Source organism: Phyllostomus hastatus, unplaced genomic scaffold, assembly GCF_019186645.2.
Source record: "Phyllostomus hastatus isolate PE091 unplaced genomic scaffold, TTU_PhHast_1.1 phas_contig_150, whole genome shotgun sequence".
Lineage (NCBI taxonomy): Eukaryota > Metazoa > Chordata > Mammalia > Chiroptera > Phyllostomidae > Phyllostomus > Phyllostomus hastatus.
Window position 1 is genome coordinate 29186691 of NW_025333611.1, and position 19443 is coordinate 29206133.

Genomic DNA, 19443 nt, shown 5'->3' on the forward strand with positions numbered 1-19443 from the left:
TGCTACAGGTACATGAAAAATTCCAAGGAGCTCAAGAGTGACACATCCCTGTAATATGCCACATTTTTATTTCATAAAGATGGAAGGTGCCACAGCAGGATATTCATCTTTGGCAAGACTGAATAAAACATCATCTGAGTCACCAGTTTAAAGAGATTTTGCTTTAAAAATATGAACTTGATCCTATGAGTTATATTACAGATTGAGCTTTCTTTATAGTTATCCTGAAACCTAAACTATACAAAAATTTTAAAAAGTATTTCTAATATTTTTACTCCATTGCCTAAAATAACTGTTAATAATGGATTAGGAGGGTATTATAAAATGTATCTTCTGTATAAGTGAAGGTAAAAGATCAGACCCAGTTTGGTTATGAGGCAGCAGAGCCTAATGGTTAGCACCACAGGTTCTGGAGTCATACAGTCTGGCTTCAAATTCTGGCTTTATCATTCTACTATGTGACCTTATCACATACTATTATGTGACCTACATAACAACTCTAAGCCTCAGTTTCTACATCTGCAAAATGGGGGGCTACCAATAGTATTTACTTAAGGCTAGTGCCGCACGCATTCCCTTAGCTAATAAATTTAAGACAGTATGTGGCACTTAACCAAACATTTAACAGCTATTAGTGATTACTATCTAATGACAATTCCTATTAATGGCTGAGAGTTACTTAAACACTAAAACTAGTTCCTTACCTTCCAATATGCTAAAATATAATGACAGAATATAATTTAAAATATGGTATGCACAGGTATTAGACAGCCACCTGTTCTGTCTGGTAAACATTTACCCACATGCAAATCATGTAGCAGCTCCTTTCACTTTCCAGTGTGACACTGAGATGACAACAGAGAAGTGAAACCAGTACTGTGTTCCATGGTTAAGAATTACACTACCTGGCTGTGGATCTAACCATCCATTCCTATTCATTTGCACCCTATTTCTCTTTAGAAGCAGGCTCATTTCTTCAAGCCATTAGGCTGTAGGACAGATTAATTTGCAAAGGAACCAGGAGTCTGCTCTTCAAACTGGCAAACACAATACAGCCCCATTCTCAGGCTCCTGCTTTCAATATCTAGAGCTACCACATCCCCCTAGTGGTGATGGCGAGAACTTGCCAAGCTCTTGAGGAAACCACCAGAAACTCGTACCCACAGAATCGTGGTCTCAAGACACCCTTTAGCTAACACTATATGATTCCTGGATTCCTTTAACGAACGCTTTGTGGCTTTTGAATGTATGCAACAAGAAGGGGAAAAAAGCGAACTCTTAAGAGAGTTTGAGAGAAGGAACCATTTGAGACGAGAATGCAATTACTCCAGTTATTCCACTTGCCCTCCTCCCTCCCTGTCATATACAACACAAGGATGTAGTTTTCAATGACTGTTGCTGCAATGTTTAATATTATTTCTTTGTCATTCCTCTCTATATTGCATCAATATATTGTTTTAGAATATTGATCTCTACAAACAGGGGTCATCAGCCTGTGACTTTGATGACCTCAGCAAAGTCTACTCCTGAGGGAATTTTAAAAAACATAAACGAAAGTTAAGCAGATAGAGGATAACATATAAGAGCTAACACTTAAAGGGGGGGGGGGGCTTTAAAAAAATCCGTATACTCTGTAACCATTTATTTTGTTTCTTACTCTCACTTCCAACCCCCTCACAATGTAAACTGTTACGTTTTTTCTTCCCCAACTTTCCTTCGCAATTCCTCACCCAGTTATCACTTAATGGGGGAATATCTTTCTCTTTTGAAATGGGACTTTAAGTTTGAAAGGCAACTTGCTTCATTTGCAAACCAAGCTTTATCTGTGGTCAGTGAATTCACGTTTTGTTTCCACCGTATTCTCACTACCTGGGACGGTATCTGACACATGATGGGCACTCCACTACATATTTGTCGACTCAGTGATTTTTTTTCTCAAAAATCTGCAACCGGTTACAGCGCTATCGCCACTGCCATCTTGTTACAGAACCCAGAGCCTCTGTCCGTGGCAACCAGCGCTAGATATGAAATGGACCTGAGGGGCCTCAGTGAGGACCAGCGCGGGCACTCGGGGAAAAGCCTGAACGCAAGTATTGTTTCTCTTGAGGGTTTGCTCGATAATTAGACTAACGTAACCCAATACACTGTGTGAACCAAAGGCTGCTATAGTAGTTCGAAACCCTAGAACCCTGTGGTAAAACACAGAATGAAAATCAAAGGTCTTTCAAGTTACTGCAATACCAACAGGCAGCCAGAAAACGAATGGACTGAAAGGAGCAACAGACGTTTTGAGCCTAAAGTTTACAACACTATAACAAAGACCAGGACAAGATGGCGCTTTCCCCCAGGAGAGAAAGCAGGGAAAACGTCCAGCCGCCAGGAGTGTGCACACGCCCGGGCTCGTCCCCGCTAGCGTTCCGCCCAAACTCACACGCCCTGGGGCATCCAATGACTGCTGCAGTTAGACTCCACCCCCGTTTTTCCGCCACTCCCTGGGCACAAATGCATCAGGCACAGAGAAGGGTACTAGCTGCGCAGGCGCAAAAGGCCCTTCCTCTCACGCAACTAACGCAAGGAGACTGTAATCGCTCCGCAATTTATCCCGTGTGACCTTGAGGCTTTGCTGCCTCGGAGGACCGGGGCTGTCCAATGTATTGCCTTTTTACCTCTCTTAGCCTCCTCGCCTCTCACTGAGCCCAAACCTGCCGCAGCCAAAACGGAAGGACATACTTTTTCAACCACAATAGTGCGGAGTGTATTAGCCGTACGCTCTGACTCTGGGAGCAGAGGTGAGGTAGTCTTTGGTCCGGCAGCGTTGGCAGCGCCTCAGCGGAAGAGCGGGCCTCCAAGCCCCAGCGACCAACCCCCGCCCCCTCCACCCCACGTGGTTGGAGGTTTCCAGAAGCGTTCCCAGCGCCGCGCTGCGCAGCTCTAAGGCCGTCGGAGTAACTGTTTGCTGCCTCATACTTTCACCATCTAACCGCCATGATAAACGCTAGTCGAGCCGCGGCATCCCGTCTCATCGGAGCTGCAGCCTCCCGTGGCCCCACGGTCGCCCGCCACCAGGTAAGAAGCTGCCGGGCCTTACCCGAAGGGCTTACGGCTCATGGTGTTGGACCTTGGAGCGGCGGGCTCTGCGTCCTTCGGGGTCAGAATCCTCTGGGAGAGATCAGGTGTGAAGGAAGATAATGGGCATTCTGTAATCAGCGCCACCAGTTCAAGTCTTATTTCAGAGTTTTACCTCCTTGTCTCGGGCCTTGCTGAGTCACACCCCTTGCCAGCACGTAGTCTTATTTCACGAAGTGGTAGGTAGTGGTCTTGACAGTACGTTCGGTGGCTGATGGACAGGTTTGGCGTTAGGCGCGAGGGACGCAATTCTAGTTGGGAGGGAAAACCGCTATTCTAGTTTGTACTTTCACCTAGGAGTCGGAGAGGATGGCCCTTCTCTTAAAATACAGTGTGCAAGGATCTCATTGTTATGATGAAATAAAGGAAAAGAGCACCTTAATCGAAAGTCAAGCTCCGAATTTTTTGCTGAGAAACGTTTGTTTGGTTAATTTCCTAATCTTTGGAGTAAGATTGCTCTATGTTATTTCAGAAAATGTAAGTAGATTAGGAAAGACCATGGTGTTCATTACCGTGTAAGTTCAGAAACAGATCTTTGGAAAACTGGAAGTGCCTCATTGCTCTCACGTGGGGTTAAAGGAAAGCATGAGAGTAGGCTGAGGTTAGGTTGTAACAAAGGTCTTTCTTTGATCCTGATTAGAAGCCACCTCTGAAAAAAAGTTTTTTTAAACTGACTCCACAAGATTTTTAATCCTATTCCTTTAAAGCAGTTGCTTGGCTGAGTCAGGGGAAATGTCTCTGAATAAGTTAAAATTCCTACCTACAATACACAAGTACATATGTAGGGCTTAGGCGTACACTGCTCGTGACAATGAAATTGAGGAATTTCTCAGTAGTATTTGTAGTGCAATGATTCACAACCAGGAGCATTTTTGTCTCCCTAGGGTACATTTGACAATGCCTGAAGATAATTTTGGTTGTCACATCTTGGGGAGTCATGCTACTGGCTGCTGATGGTAGAGACCCAGGATGCTGCTATATGTTCTACAGTGCACAGAACAGGCGCCTCCTCTCTGTGCCACTCCCCCCGCCCCCAACAATGAATGTTTGGTTCAAAGTCAATAATGCCAAGGTTGAGAAACCATGTTGTAATGTAATTGAAGACTATTTTATATTTACTTCATTTTATCTACTTATTTTTATCTGTTTTATTTGGAAAACATATACTTTATTACATTTGTTTTCTGTTTCAGTACCACAGAGCCTCTTACACTTTTTTAAATATTTTATCATTTCATTATACTTGATACATGATAACCAGTTAATAGAATGAAAGTCTCGAATTTTCATTTGTTCTTCAGAATAATTGGAACAAGCTAACAATTTCATACATAGTAATGGCTGATGCAACTTTTTAGGATAGCTGGAATGGCCTTAGTCATGAGGCTTTTAGAATTGTTTCAAGGCGGGACTATGCGTAAGTGTAATTTCATTTTCTTTGAGAGATAAATATTAAATCCCAGTTTAAAGCAGTGGTCTCTTTGTGATTAATGATTCTGCTCAGAAAAAATGACACAGATTATGTAATATGCCACTATTCTCACAGCACCAAATGTTTTCTTACGTATTTCTGTAGTCATTTTGAAGAACATTACTAAGATGATAACTGTAGCATTGCTTTAAATGTCTTACAGGTCAGAAGCAATCAAGGGAGCCGTTGTTGGTATTGATTTGGGGACTACCAACTCCTGTGTGGCAGTTATGGAAGGTAAACAAGCAAAGGTGAGCGTGCATAATTGGAAGCTCTGGATCATATAGTACCAAATTTGGAATTCTGTGTCATTTGGCTTAGATAAGGGACATTTTTAGAGATGCTTTTAAGTTTTTAAGACTCTTGTGAAGTGAACCTTTGTGCTTAATGCATAGTGTTGATAACTGAAAAGATCTGACTGCCCAGGATTTAAGTGTGTCCTCCTGGACTAATTGTATCCTCTTAGACTTCTAAATTACCATTAGGAACCATTGGGATGGCTTGCAGATGATTACAGGTTGCTTCTGTAATCATTCCTGTACTTTTGTAAGCCAGTTAAACCATTATTAGAGGTGCAGGAATAGTCTAGAAGCAAGTGGGGCTCCACATAATACATGGGCTGCATCCTGTGTAAAGCATGTTCTTAGGGAGTTGCTATGATAACAGGCTATTCTCCCAGAAGAGTCCTTATTCCCTCTAGGTTCTTCTTAAGATTTAAAGCACCTGGGATTCTTGAATTGCTTCTTGGCGGGTTGTTTTGTTTGTTTTGTTTTGTTGGGGGGGGTTGCTTTATTTTTTTGTTTGTTTGTTTGTTTGTTTGTTTTCCTGAAACTTGCAAGCCATTACCAAAAATTGAGGAGTAGATTTAATTGTCTAGCAAAGAAAGATTACTTTGTCCCTAGATTGACTGAAAGATCTGATTTATATGTACTCTGGTGGGGGGGGGGTGTGTTTCTTGTATTTTTTAGTTATAAGTTATTTCAAAGTAAATACTAAAGTTACTTAAACATCAAGTATCTGTGGTCGAAGAAAAGTGCCCTTTAGTACTATTTGTGAGCATTTGCAATTTGGCATCTGTTTTTTGTCTTAAATGGTTAATCCAAAGACACTGGTGATGATTAGAACCTCATTCTCTGTCTTGCTTTGGGTGTTTCAGGTGCTGGAGAATGCTGAAGGTGCCAGAACCACCCCTTCAGTTGTGGCCTTTACAGCAGATGGCGAGCGACTTGTTGGCATGCCGGCCAAGCGACAGGCTGTCACCAACCCAAACAATACATTCTATGCCACCAAGCGTCTTATTGGCCGGCGATATGATGATCCTGAAGTCCAGAAAGACATGTGAGTAATAGCAAGGGCATAGTTATTTGCAAAGGCCACGCAGAAGACTCATTTTAGCAGGATCCCTGGAACATCTTACCTTAGTAATTTTACGTCCTTGGAAGCAAGCCCTGCCCATGCCAAAAGGATACCTTTAAAAAAATTTCACTCTGCCTCCACAGATAAGGTCTTTGCTGTGTATAGACAAGGTCTGTGAAGATTCAGCTAGTCATTCCTGAACCATGTAAATTGGTGTTAAACTCATAAAGCAGTTAGTGGCACAGGCTTCATCATGTGCTGATCAGATATGTTTTTAAGGTTTGTTCATGTTGTAGTATATATCAATAATTCATTACTTTTTATAGCCAATAAGGTTCCATTGTGTGGATATATACTACATTTTGTTTATCCACTTAACAGTTAATGGACATTTGGGTTGTTTTCATTTTTTAAGTATAATGAATAACACTGCATACAGATTTTTGTGTGGACATGCTTTCATTTCTCTTGGCTAGACAGCTAATAATGGAATTTCTGGGTCCTGTGGTGGTAACTGTGATCATTTTACAAAGCAGCTGCATAAATCTCATGTTTGGTGGGAAGTAAAGAATGTTTGGGTTTCATCAGAATGTTTTAACATGTTAATGTTTACTTTCTAAAGGTTTTCATTAAATGAATTTCGCATTGCCCGTGGATCTCTTGGGATCGAGGGTGAACATTCATGGTGTATAATAAGCTTGTATGGTAGATTGCACTAGCATGTTTTTGCAGATATAATTTTTGTGTCTTGCAGTAAAAATGTTCCCTTTAAAATCGTCCGTGCCTCCAATGGTGATGCCTGGGTTGAAGCTCATGGAAAGCTTTATTCTCCCAGTCAGATTGGAGCATTTGTTTTGATGAAGATGAAAGAAACTGCAGGTGAGAAGGTTTAGTTTACACCTGGGGACTGTCTCTGACATCATTAGCTTTCCTGTCCCAGTGTCCGCTGGATGAGTATGGTGGCTTTTCAGAAAATGAGGAGTGGCAAAGCTTGGTTACTCTTCATACTTTCCATGCAGATTGAATGTATCTCCCAAGTTTCCCTAATGGTGGCTTTCTTGTTTATTTTCACAGTAGGGGAGTATTGTACTAAAAGCCAAAAGACTATACATTAAACTATACATACATTGTCTTTGTTAGGTAAAACTTAGAACTTTTTACTTTGAAGAAACTAGTAGCCACTTTAAGTTGTTCTAGTTGGTGAACCTTCACTACAGTGTTGGAGGTGAGATCTTGGCTTCTAACCAGTATCTTTATTTGGAGTGTTTTCTTGCAAGGTTACTACATGTTAGATCACAAGCTGAAAAGCTGATGAGTGCTATTTGTAGCTCCAAGAGGATGACACAGGTTGTTAGGCTATGTTAGTAATTCTGTTACCTGTTTCATCTGACAGAATCTCATGATTGGATTCATTTCTTCTTTTCCAGAAAATTACTTGGGGCATACAGCAAAAAATGCTGTGATCACTGTCCCAGCTTATTTCAATGACTCTCAAAGACAGGTAAGTCAGCATTTTTATTTAGGAAATTATTGGTACTTGGGCCACAAAGGTGGAAAATGCTTTATATTCTCTCTCTCTCTCTCTTTTTTTTAAGGCCACTAAGGATGCTGGCCAGATAGCTGGACTAAATGTGCTTCGGGTGATTAATGAACCTACAGCTGCTGCTCTGGCCTATGGTCTAGACAAATCAGAAGACAAAGTGTAAGTCTGTAAACTTGACCTAGACTTACTATCCCAAGTCATCATCTTGATTTCTTGGTGATTGAGCCTTCTACTTGGACTAAAAATGTGCTGCCTTGACCTTCTTCAGTCCTGTGTAGTCTGTTTTGTTTGTTTGTTTGTTTCATTTATTTCAAGACCATTTCTTTGTTTACTTTCTTCCCCTAAGTACTGGTTTAATAAGGTCATTCCGCGCCCCCCTTCCCAGTCCTGTCCCTTTTGGTATGTATGTTGACAGATATTTATCCAAGAGTGGTTGAATGCTGTCAGTTCTGCTCTTAAATGAATTTATTTCAGCTGTATGTGTACTTTACATGTAGCTGTTAGGACCATATGTTAATGCCACTTACAATTACTAAATTTCATAGTAATTATACTTTGGAGAAAATAGCCAAGTTTATGTATAGTAGTATAGGTTCTATCATGTGCTGGTCAGACACGTTTTTAAGATTTTCTCCACGTTGTAGCATGTATCAGTACTTCATTACTTTGTTCTTTAAGGCCACCTTTTTTTCTCTCCTAGCATTGCTGTATATGATTTAGGTGGTGGAACTTTTGATATTTCTGTCCTGGAAATTCAGAAAGGAGTATTTGAGGTGAAATCTACCAATGGAGATACTTTCTTAGGTGGTGAAGACTTTGACCAGGCCTTGCTGCAACACATTGTGAAGGAGTTTAAAAGAGAGGTTAGTTACCACTATGGTTAATACGCAGACATTGGGATAGTGAAAATTTCCTTGTTCAGGTTGATGCCCTGAATAGAGCAGTGAATTTTTTTGCCCCGAATAGAGTACTGAAATATTTGTGTTTCAGTTTCAGTAGACTGATCAGTTCTGGTTATTGTACTAGTGTATTGGGGATAAACAGCAGATTGAAAGGATGTGGCATTGTGTATATAATATTGGAAAAGGAATTCTAGGAACTCCTCTGTTGAGCTGGAATCCTACAGCTGAAAGAAGTGAGATCAGTTCAACCCTCTGACTCCAGCCACAGATTAGCTTTTTTAGAATAGATTTTCTTTTCCCTGTAGAGTTTCAAAGGTAATAAGTAATTTATGCTTTTAAATAAAGGTATGGCTCTCTTTGTGTTAACAGTTTATCACTATAATTTAAGTAGTTCATCACCTCACTAATACCCGTATTGTGTGTCTTCACTTGGTAGACAGGAGTTGATTTGACCAAAGATAACATGGCACTTCAGAGAGTTCGGGAAGCTGCTGAAAAGGCTAAGTGTGAACTCTCCTCATCTGTGCAGGTGAGACATGGACAAATCCCAGCACTCTTGATGGACCTTTTCAGCCTGAGCTTTCTTGAGTAGCATATTCTAATTGTGTTAGAGTTTCCTGGTGGTGATAAAAACCTTTTCATGAGCATAGGAGCAGGAGTTTTTTTGTTTTTTAATGGATGACCTAACTTTGTTACTTGTCCAAATTAGAGGTTATATATACTGGAGCTAAAATCTAGACTTTCCGTGTGCAAAATTAGAATTGCTATCTGTAAATACTAGGAGACTTTCAGAACTGTTACTGTCTTCACTTAAGATACCTCATTTTATGAATCTAATTGTTTCTCATTTAATTTAATTATTTGGATCATCAATCTAGAAAGTAAGTTTTGAAGCCTGGCTGAAGACTGGGGTTTATACACTTAAGCAAGTTTTTCCTTTTGGGCATCAGATTTGCTTAGCATCTCATTAAGGCAGCGGTGTCAAACTCATTTTTACCGGGGACCACATCAGCCTTGCGGTTGCCTTCAGAGGGCCAAATGTAATTTCAGCTCCTGAACAGTTAAGGAGTAGTTACATTTATACAGTCCTAAACTTATTTCGGCTCTTTGAAGGCAACCTCGAGGCTGATGTAGCCCCCAGGGAAAATGAGTTTGACACTCCCATTTTAAGGTGTCAGCTTATGTTGCTTCATTTCTAAGAGGTGAAGCTTCACTTTGCCTTAATCTCTTAGAATTGTAGAAAGCACATTAGATCTGGGTCAGAAGTGAAACAATGTGGAAAGCAGGGGATTTAATTCCAGGTTCTCTGGTGGCAGCACAGAAGCAGAGCCTGTGATTATTTTAGTTGTTAGTTTGATTACCCACTAGGAAAGGAAGAAGAGGTATTAACTTTTAAACAAACCTGGATTTTTTTTAAGTAGCTATGAGGACTGAGAAAGTTTTATAAAATCACCCATGATGTTGATGGTGTTGCTTTGTTTCCTTCTTATGTAGAGTGGAACATGGTGAGTAGCGTTAGGGTTGAAATACTGTAGTGCTGCCAGAGAATAGCTTGTGATTCCTCCCCGGGGTCTGACACTTTTTGGAGGGAGAGGTTGGTTGGTTATAGTGTGGCTGTACAGTAAGTCCTCACTTATCATCATCAGTAGGTTCTGTGACTTCAAGCTAAATATTGTATGGTGGAAACCAGTTTTACCATAGGCTAATTGATACAAATGAGAGTTAAATTCCTGTGACATGTCAGCAGTGTTATAACAATGTCATCATTCAAAGACTTGTTATGTCCTTTTGATAGGCATTTGGATTGTTTTCCAGCTTTTTGCTATTACAGCAAAGTATATTGAGCACCCTTGTACATAAGTGTTCATGCATGTATGATTGTAAAGCTGTAGGAGAAATTCCAAGAAACCTTACCCCTGTGGAGCTGGGTGTGGGGGGTGGATATTATTTATTATTTAGAACGTTACATTTAATGTCAAATCAGAAGTAATGTGAGGTAGAGGTTAAGAGTGGCTCTATAACTAGACTGCTGTGGTTCGAGTCTTATTTCATCACTTGGTAGCGTGACCTTGGATAGGTTACTTACCATTTCTGTCTTATCTATAAAGTGAGGATGCTATTTCCCGTTATTAAATTAATACACATGTGTAACATGCTTGGGACAACATGTAATAAATAGTAAGTACTCTAAATGTACGCTGTTAAGGTGGCAAAATGGCAGAGTTAGATTTACAATTATAATGGAGGAACCTGATAATTGACATAACAGAGAACTTCTGAAAAATGTGTTAATCGGGAAAAGGGGTCAAGTATGAAGTGTTGGGGTGTGGACCTGAGAAGGTGTTGGTGTGGCTGAAGTACAGGTGGACAAGGGGAAGCCTGGGACATGAGGCCAGAGGCTCAGTAGGTTTGTGCTTTGGTGTCTGTCCTGAGTGTGAGTGTAAACCACTGAAAACTTTGCGTGTGGGCAGTGACGTGGTCAGATTTGGGTTTATGAAAAGCACTTTGGCCAAGGTGGTATGGAGTTTTGTTTTCAGTAGGGAGGGGTTCTGCGGCAGAGGGCAGCCTGATTGGATGTGGGAAATCATTGTATTGTAACACCAGATGGTGAGAGGACTTGGCTGGATTTGAGAAAGATGGACAGTACTTTGTGATGAACTGGTTTTATAGAGTTGAGAGTCCAGGAGTTTTTCAGATTGCCATTAACTTATAGCATATAGAACTACTACTAATAAAGTGGCCACATGTGGCTCTTTAAATAAAATTTTAAATTCTGTTCATTGGTTGTACTAGCTGTGTTTCAGTTACTTGGCCACATGTGGCTAGTGGCTGCTCAAGCAGTACAGGTTATAGAACATTAGCTGTTGTCACAGAAAATTCTACTGGATCGTGTTGGTTTGGATGATTAAATTCTGTTTTCTGATTCAGGCTGACATTTTGCAAAGATAGTGTTCTTTAAGGCAATACCCAAAAACACTATTTCTATAGAAGGTGTGTTACTCTTGCTAGTTGTTAAGCATTTCATAGTCTCCTTACCTGAAGAAAGGTTGTTAAGGATTTCTTCCCCTCAGTTCTTATGTCCTGCTGGCCTTGCTTTGTTGTGAAGTTGAAGGGGAGGCATAAGGTAATTCTGTTCCTGGGGGTCTACCTCTGGGACACTTGTGTTGGCATATTTAGTGAAGGGTTTTGTTAGTCCAGATATTCCAGGCCTTGTTAGGATTTGGGGTTTATTAAATAGAGGATATTACATGGTGTGACTGGCCATGTTAGTTGCTAAATTAACTTAGTTAATTTAGTTAATTAAGTTAGATGAAATTTTTTCATCTCCTGAACAGGGATTTTTCCTGTTTCTCTTCTCTGTTCTTCATTGTTTAATAACAGATTCCGTAGTGTTTACCTTTGGAAAGATAAAGAGGTTGAGTCTTAAAGGATCACTGTCTTTGTTGGCTGTTCCTTTAAAGTAGGTGTGACCACTGTGGCATTAAAAGTTTTTCTGTCCTACAGTATTTAATTGAATAAGGAAACTTCACCACTACTGGTCTCCCTGCTTCCTTTGCAGACCGACATCAACTTGCCATATCTTACAATGGATGCTTCTGGACCCAAACATTTGAATATGAAGGTGACCCGGGCTCAGTTTGAGGGGATTGTGTTTGAGCTAATCAAGAGGACCATCGCCCCATGCCAAAAAGCCATGCAAGATGCAGAAGTCAGCAAGAGTGACATAGGAGAAGTGATTCTTGTTGGTGGCATGACTAGAATGCCCAAGGTACGGATGGACCCATGGAATTCTCAACATGGAGAACAGAGAAGGCCAGCATATAATGTTTTCTTGGGATAAATGGCTTAGGTGTGGGGACATGAATATGTGGCCTTTCTTCCATGGTAACCCTGAAAGGAGAATGAATTTGTGCCCTAACTAAAGAGTTCTTTTCAGCCTCTTTTTAAAATTCAAGGGTATAAGAAAAAAGGATTAGGAAGGGCAGAATGTCTTTGGGATGGTAGCTGGGAGAATCCTGAACTAAATCTTGCAGAATTTTTAGGAATGGACATTTGAGGTCAGACAACTCAAAATCTTCATACTATCTAGCATCTATGGGGCAATTTTGAACATGTGTTTTTGCAGCATAGTGTTTGAGGTTTCTAACTGTATCTTTTCAACAAAGGTTTGTGCAATGATGCATTCTATTCATCAACACATCATTCTGAAAAAAGGTGTGTGGAAAGCTAATGACTGAGCACAGAACTGTTGAAGATGCAGTTCTTTATAACTTATGTAGAGTTCTTTTTCAATATTTTATTTATTTATTTATTTATTTATTTTTAGAGAGGGGGGGATGGAGAAAGAGGGAGAAAAACATCAGTGTGTGGTTGCCTCTCGCACACCCCCACCAGGGAGCTAGCCTGCAACCCAGGCACGTGCCCTGACTGAGAATCAAACCAGTGATCCTTTGCTTCACAGGCCCACACTCAGTCCACTGAGCTACACCAACCGGGCAGGGCCTATATTTCCAATTTAATGTGTTGTATGGGAAACCAGATAACAAATTCTTCCCAAATTTAAAAGGGCTATGAATGAGATGTCATGTGAGTAAAATATGAGTGCTATCTGCATGGTAACACTCAGATCATTAATAAGAACTCAACTATGAAATACTAGTAATTTGAGTGAAATTCTTGCATCCAAATGAAGCAACCTGTTCTGTGATTTACTGGGGTCTTGGAACACACACATGTTCTCTTCCACCTTGGGCATTTAGTTGCTTTGAGTAATGGGTAACAGGTTCTGTTTTCCTTGATGCTCAGGTTCAGCAGACTGTGCAGGATCTCTTTGGCCGAGCCCCAAGTAAAGCTGTCAATCCTGACGAGGCTGTGGCCATTGGAGCTGCCATTCAGGGAGGTGTGTTGGCTGGTGATGTCACAGATGTGCTGCTCCTGGATGTCACTCCCCTTTCTCTGGGTATTGAGACTCTGGGAGGTGTGTTTACCAAACTTATTAACAGGAACACCACTATTCCAACCAAGAAAAGCCAGGTAAGAACTTTCCCTCCCTAATGTCACAGAGTTACTAGGTTCTGTGAGGGAAGTGATTCCAGCCACTTTAGTGAGGTTTTCCTGGAAACTTCAGACTTTGTTTTGCAGTCCGTACTAGTTGCATGTGGGTAGTAAGGCTCTTATCTATTATTTTGTTCTCTTTACCTGTCAGCCAGCAGTGGTGACTGTAGGGAAAGCATTAATAGTCTCGCCTTCGCGGGATTAAAATAACTTGCCAAAAGGAGCCTCATCCCTTGGGACTAAATTCCCAGTACTCTTCTGTTCTCAAAGGCAATAAAAAGAATGGCCTGAGACAGTTGAATGTGCTTCTGTTATGGATGAATGATGGATGTCTTGCCCTTCCACACCAGGGCTATTTGGACAATGGCTTGGGTCTTAGTTTCTTAATACTTGGGTTAAGAATTATTTTCTGATTTGCCCAATTTTCACCTTTGTATTAAAAACTTGCTATTGCTGTATTTGTGCGGTGATGTATTGCCAATACATCATTCTGAAGAAAAGTGTGTGGTGACTTCCTGTGACTGAGCACAAAATAACATCATCCAGCAGAAGTAGCGCCTGCTTGAGTGTGATTGGTAGGGTAATAATATGGGTGTAATAATTTATAGTTTTAATTTGAACATTTCACCTAAAATGTTATATGGTGTGCTTGAGTATGATATTATGCTATAGAATTACATGCTTATGACTTTGTAATTAAAAAGGGGAGTATTTGTGCCAGACCCTGTACGTCCTATCTCTGACCTATTTTCCCAGATGAGCATATTTCAACATCTCATTTTTATCTCTTCATGAGGCCCTCTGTGCCAATGCTGCATCTTTGTACAGTGCATTTGCTTAGCAGAAACAATAGCTACTGCATGCCCTTTTGCTGTGCTAATCCTACTCCTGTTCCCAGCAAAGACATACAAGCCTTTGTTCTGAAAATAGTGTACATTAGGACTCTACCAGTGTTGGGGTGTCAGTTTCTTTCTTTGGCTTATACTTTGTGTAAGAGAAGTAGTTTTATTAGATTGCCAATCCAGGAAGTTTCTTTTTCCCTAGGTGTTTTCTACAGCCGCTGATGGTCAGACTCAAGTGGAGATTAAAGTCTGTCAGGGTGAGAGAGAGATGGCTGGAGACAACAAACTTCTTGGACAGTTTACTTTGGTGGGTATTGGGAATCCTAAATATGCCCTTCATTCTTATTTACTGTAAGTTTGATATATTTTGACCCCTGTTAATAGTACCATAAATAGCTGAAACACAGAGTCTGTTAACATAGTGTACATGTAAATTCAATTTTACCTGAAAGCCTTGCTTGTGCCTTAGGAACTTTAAGAATATCATAAATGTAAGAGATGGAAATGTTGGTGCTAATTAGGAGAAATTCCTAGTTATTAAGAGACATTTGATATTACTGGCTTCTAATTAGCATTGCTTGTTGGTTGTTGGTGAGATAAATGATGATGGAGGGGTTGCTCTTACTCATTGTGTCCCCAGGTATGTATAGCCATTATGATTACTTGCTGTATGCAGCCTTCACTGGCATGAGCCCTGTTTGTTTCAGGTAGCAGTGAAATTGCTGCCTTTACTTAACAGACTTTTTTTTAGCACATTTAACTAAGTGAAGCTATAGCTTGTTTCTCCTTGGAACCAAGTGATTTGTTCCCCAGAAGACTATATAGGTTTGGAACTAGAGCACTGGACCTCTTTGTGAGAAGAGCTTACTCTGTGTATTTATTTATTTTAGATTGGAATTCCCCCAGCCCCTCGTGGAGTCCCTCAGATTGAAGTTACATTTGACATTGATGCCAATGGGATTGTACATGTTTCTGCCAAAGATAAGGGTACAGGACGCGAGCAGCAGAGTAAGTTTTCTTATCAGATTGTACGAGTGAGGTAAGGGACCTTGGAGTGCCTTTCTGTTGGGAACAAGGTCCTCTAGGTTGTGCCTATCTTTTCTCCCAGCCTCAGGATGATGATGAGTCCTTTCTGTCCCTTTCCTCCTCAGTTATCAGAGTAACGGATATAGTGGTGTGTGTTCCCCAAAATAGGCAAGCACTGAGCCTCTGGATTGCTGGCTGAGCTGAAGTTTTGGTAGGAGGCAGGATAGTTGGTGTTTGTATGTATCAGTCCCTTGGTTTCTTTCTGCTTATTATAGGACAACATTATGGTATTATTCTTCATAATTTACATCATTGGTTTTTGTGAGCAGGAGTATTATTTTTCTTAATACAATAGAGAATGAAACATACAATTTTACATGTGGAGTAACAATGCTTTCTTTTCACTATAGTTGTGATCCAGTCTTCTGGTGGGTTAAGCAAAGACGATATTGAAAATATGGTTAAAAATGCAGAGAAGTATGCTGAGGAAGACAGGCGAAAGAAGGTGATTAGTACTTTTTAAAAAAGATTTTATATATTTAATTTAGAGAGGGGAAGGGAGGGGAAAAGAGGGAGAAAAACATCAGTGTATGAGAGATACATAGATCAGTTGCCTCTCACATGCCCCCCCCCAACTGGAGACCTGGCTCACAGACTCCAGGCCTGTGCCCTGACTGGGAATTGAAACAGAGACCTTCTGGTTCACAGGCTAGCACTCAATCCACTGAGACATGCCAGCCAGGGCTGATTGGTACTTTCTTCCTTTTCAACTGGGAGATGAAAGTGGGAGCTGGGACATTTGTCATTGATCTTCTATCTTCTGTTACCCTCAGTCTATCTGTTGTCTCTCCCTTTGCTCATAACTTCTGTGGCATGCCTTTATTTAATTTATTCTGTCTTCCCATATCAATTCTTATGTTACAAAATCCAGCTGAAATCTCTTACATCTCAGACTACCACAGACCAACCACAGTGATTCCTCCCCTTACTATTTTTACTCTATACTTATATGCAGCAGTCAGCATGTTGTCTTTCTCAGTGAGAACCTTCAGCCAATGGGTTCATTGGGAAGTCTTTACTTTCTCATTTCTCTTAGGAACGAGTTGAAGCAGTTAATATGGCTGAAGGAATAATCCATGATACAGAAAGCAAGATGGAAGAATTCAAGGACCAATTGCCTGCTGACGAGGTAAACCCTCTTTTATAATGGAGTAGTTCAAGAAGTTGGGGGGGCATTGTCACTGGTGTCAATGAAGTTCATCTGTCTCTGTGGATCTTGATAAGAATTTAGTTTTTAAAAATGTTTCTGAACATTACTGCTTTGTGTAATAGGGTGAGAAACCCAGAAAAAGTGAGGGTTTTGTGTTGTTTTGTTTTTAAGTGCAACAAACTAAAAGAAGAGATTTCCAAAATGAGGGAGCTCCTGGCTCGAAAAGATAGTGAAACTGGAGAAAACATAAGGCAGGCAGCATCTTCCCTTCAGCAAGCATCGTTGAAACTCTTTGAAATGGCATACAAAAAGGTACAAGGACTGAGCCGTGTTTTTCTCCATTACTATTTCGCTCCTGAGTTGATCCTGTTATAACTGCTCTTGATTACTCTCACTAATGGCTCCTTACCTAGCCATTCATAGAACTGTGAGTATTGACAATATCTTTCCTCCCCTTCCAGAGGGAGGATGAGGTCAAAGGGAAGGGGTCACAGAAACCACCGTGTGTGTGTGTGTGTGTGTGTGTGTGTGTGTGTGTGTGTAGAGTGGAATAGGCAGGATGTGGCTCCTTCATTTTTTAATTCACCAAAGAGCAAGCTGTCAGCCTTCACATTAAATGAGTGACTGTCAAATGTTTTCTTAACAGATGGCCTCTGAGCGAGAAGGCTCTGGAAGTTCTGGCACTGGGGAACAAAAGGAAGATCAAAAAGAGGAGAAACAGTAATACTAGTAAACTTTGGAGCCAAAAGGACATCATCTTATGACGCTTAGGAGTAAAGGGATTTCCTGAGCAGAAATGGGAGAACTTCATTCTTTTACTGTGTTTTTGCAGTATTCTATATATAATTTCCTTAATATGTAAATTTAGTGACTCTTAGCTAATGATCATTTAATGAGTGATAATTCCAACAGTGCAAAGCTCACAATGTCCTGCCCCTACCCTATCATTTTTTCAGCTGTACATGGAAGGGAAGATGATATATTGATCATTTTAAAGATTTAACATTGTTTTATGCTGAAGTTACCATATTTCCAAGGGGTGAAACCATCCCACACAACAGTGAAGGTAGTCAGTCAAAGACATGGAATGAGACCATCTGGGGATAAGATACTTAACTACTGCTCTACCAGCATGTGTGTACATTGGTTCCTTCAACTGAGGCCTTGCAAGGCAAGTCTGCCATGCCAGAGGTAGAGCAATAGAAACAAGGTCAATGGAAAACAAAATATTTGTGTTAAGTACAACTCTTAAAACAAGGTAATAAGGCTTCGTAATTTTTCTGTGGGACACTTTTATAGCTACCTTGTGGCTTTTGTCTGGCACCTGTATCTTTGATTTTTTTGATCCATTCTGGATTTTTTAAAAAAATAAATATGAAAAGCATCTTGATCTCATTTATGAGTGAGACTCTTCAGATTTAGCTTTGAGAATATAATATGCATCATACTTTCCATTTCCCTGATCTAGGGTCACTCAAATATTTTGGAAGTGCTGGTATAATGAAATAAGCATTGTCACCAAGGATAAATCTGGTTCTGAGGTTTGGTTGTTCTTGTCTTTTTTTCTCTTATAGCCCCATCTTTTGTTTGGAATGTTAAAGTCTGGGTAGATCTCTAGCTTAAAAACTGGGGCTACTATTTTCAGGTTGCTTTCTGCTCTATGTAGCTTTATATCAATCTAGTAGTAAATCCTAAGGTGTAAGTTCTGAGGCTCAGTAATACTAGGTACTGCTTCTTTCCATATTTTTGTTTACAGTCAGTGAGTTGCTTTATCCTAAATTCTGTTGTAGTTCTGATTACCACATGCTAACAACTTCAGAAGCAGACCTTGGACTGCATCTTTCCTATATCTCAAATATTTAAGTATTGAGAATTTTTCCTTCAAGTCTTCCAATAGACTTCCCCTTGTGTTTCATGGACTACTATTGTAGACCATGCCTAAAGGAATTTTAATAACATGGGGCTTAGATTCCATCAGAGGTAATGCTTCCTTTTATTTTGTGGTGATAATCTAGAAATAAAATCAGTACAAGTGTTCTAATGTGAAAGACATTGTTTGCATAATTACATTCCTAGAAAGTTGTTCATTAACACCCATGTAAATACTTCTTGAGATTCATAAAAAATAAATTCTAGGCTCAAGTTCTCAGCCACAAAGTTGGTGGGAACCTTGTGGAACGTGTAGTAATTATCCATGACGGATTGTTTTGTGGTATGTTAGATATTTAGCATCTGTGGTTGGCCCTTGCCCAGTAAACATCTCTTGTATCTCCTAGTCATTGTGATAACTAAGCCCTTCTTGGATTTCCAAAGCACTCCAATTAAGTACTGACCTTTATGAAAGATCAAGGAGGATCTTTGTTAGGATCAGGAAGAGGAGCCAAACACTCTTGGACAGTATGGGTTCTATTAGGAAGAAGGGAGAAGAGCTACGTGCGTAGGTACTCACAACTGTCTCCAGCTTCCCTGCACAGTGAACACACAGCAGTATTCCAGTTACAGACCAGTAAAATGTAGTGTTGCAAACAGACTTGAAAGGCAGAAAGATTTTTATTCTTTACATACAGGTTCCCTTTTATGACAAATGCTTGGTAGGTCTAAAAAGGAACTTCTGGTTTCTGCTCCTTAATGGTCTATGGTCTTTCCAGTAAATATGCTTCATATGGTTGCCCCCCCCCCAAATGGAATAAACAAATCCTAGCAACCTTTAAAGTACATCCAGATCACCATCTCTACTCTGGCCACTTAGTATGAATTACTACATGAATTATTACACATAATATTCCCCACATACAATTACACACCTTGCTACTCTTTCCCCATAGCAGTTAGAGGCCTGTCCATAGGCTTCATGTGATCAGGCTTCTCACTACCTGTTTGCCTGTATCCTCCAACTATTTTACTTTGTGGTC

General features: G+C 40.3%; 1 protein-coding gene and 2 non-coding genes across 3 annotated transcripts; all 3 read left to right on the top strand.

Moving 5' to 3' along the window:
- Positions 1-2729: 2729 nt before the first annotated feature.
- HSPA9 (heat shock protein family A (Hsp70) member 9) lies at positions 2730-17926 on the top strand. The gene is made up of 17 exons (XM_045819898.1): positions 2730-3066; positions 4485-4543; positions 4761-4848; positions 5754-5935; positions 6708-6832; positions 7381-7454; positions 7549-7655; positions 8197-8359; positions 8835-8927; positions 11958-12167; positions 13205-13432; positions 14498-14602; positions 15186-15303; positions 15732-15826; positions 16418-16510; positions 16703-16843; positions 17178-17926. Exons 1-17 carry the CDS (start codon positions 2986-2988, stop codon positions 17253-17255), a joined length of 2040 nt encoding a protein of 679 aa, XP_045675854.1. The 5' UTR covers positions 2730-2985; the 3' UTR covers positions 17256-17926.
- On the top strand, positions 12569-12641 carry LOC123813307. Its single transcript, XR_006784733.1, has one exon. It is a non-coding gene; the product is annotated as a small nucleolar RNA SNORD63 (small nucleolar RNA).
- On the top strand, positions 13915-13983 carry LOC123813308. The gene has a single exon (XR_006784734.1). It is a non-coding gene; the product is annotated as a small nucleolar RNA SNORD63 (small nucleolar RNA).
- Positions 17927-19443: the final 1517 nt, after the last annotated feature.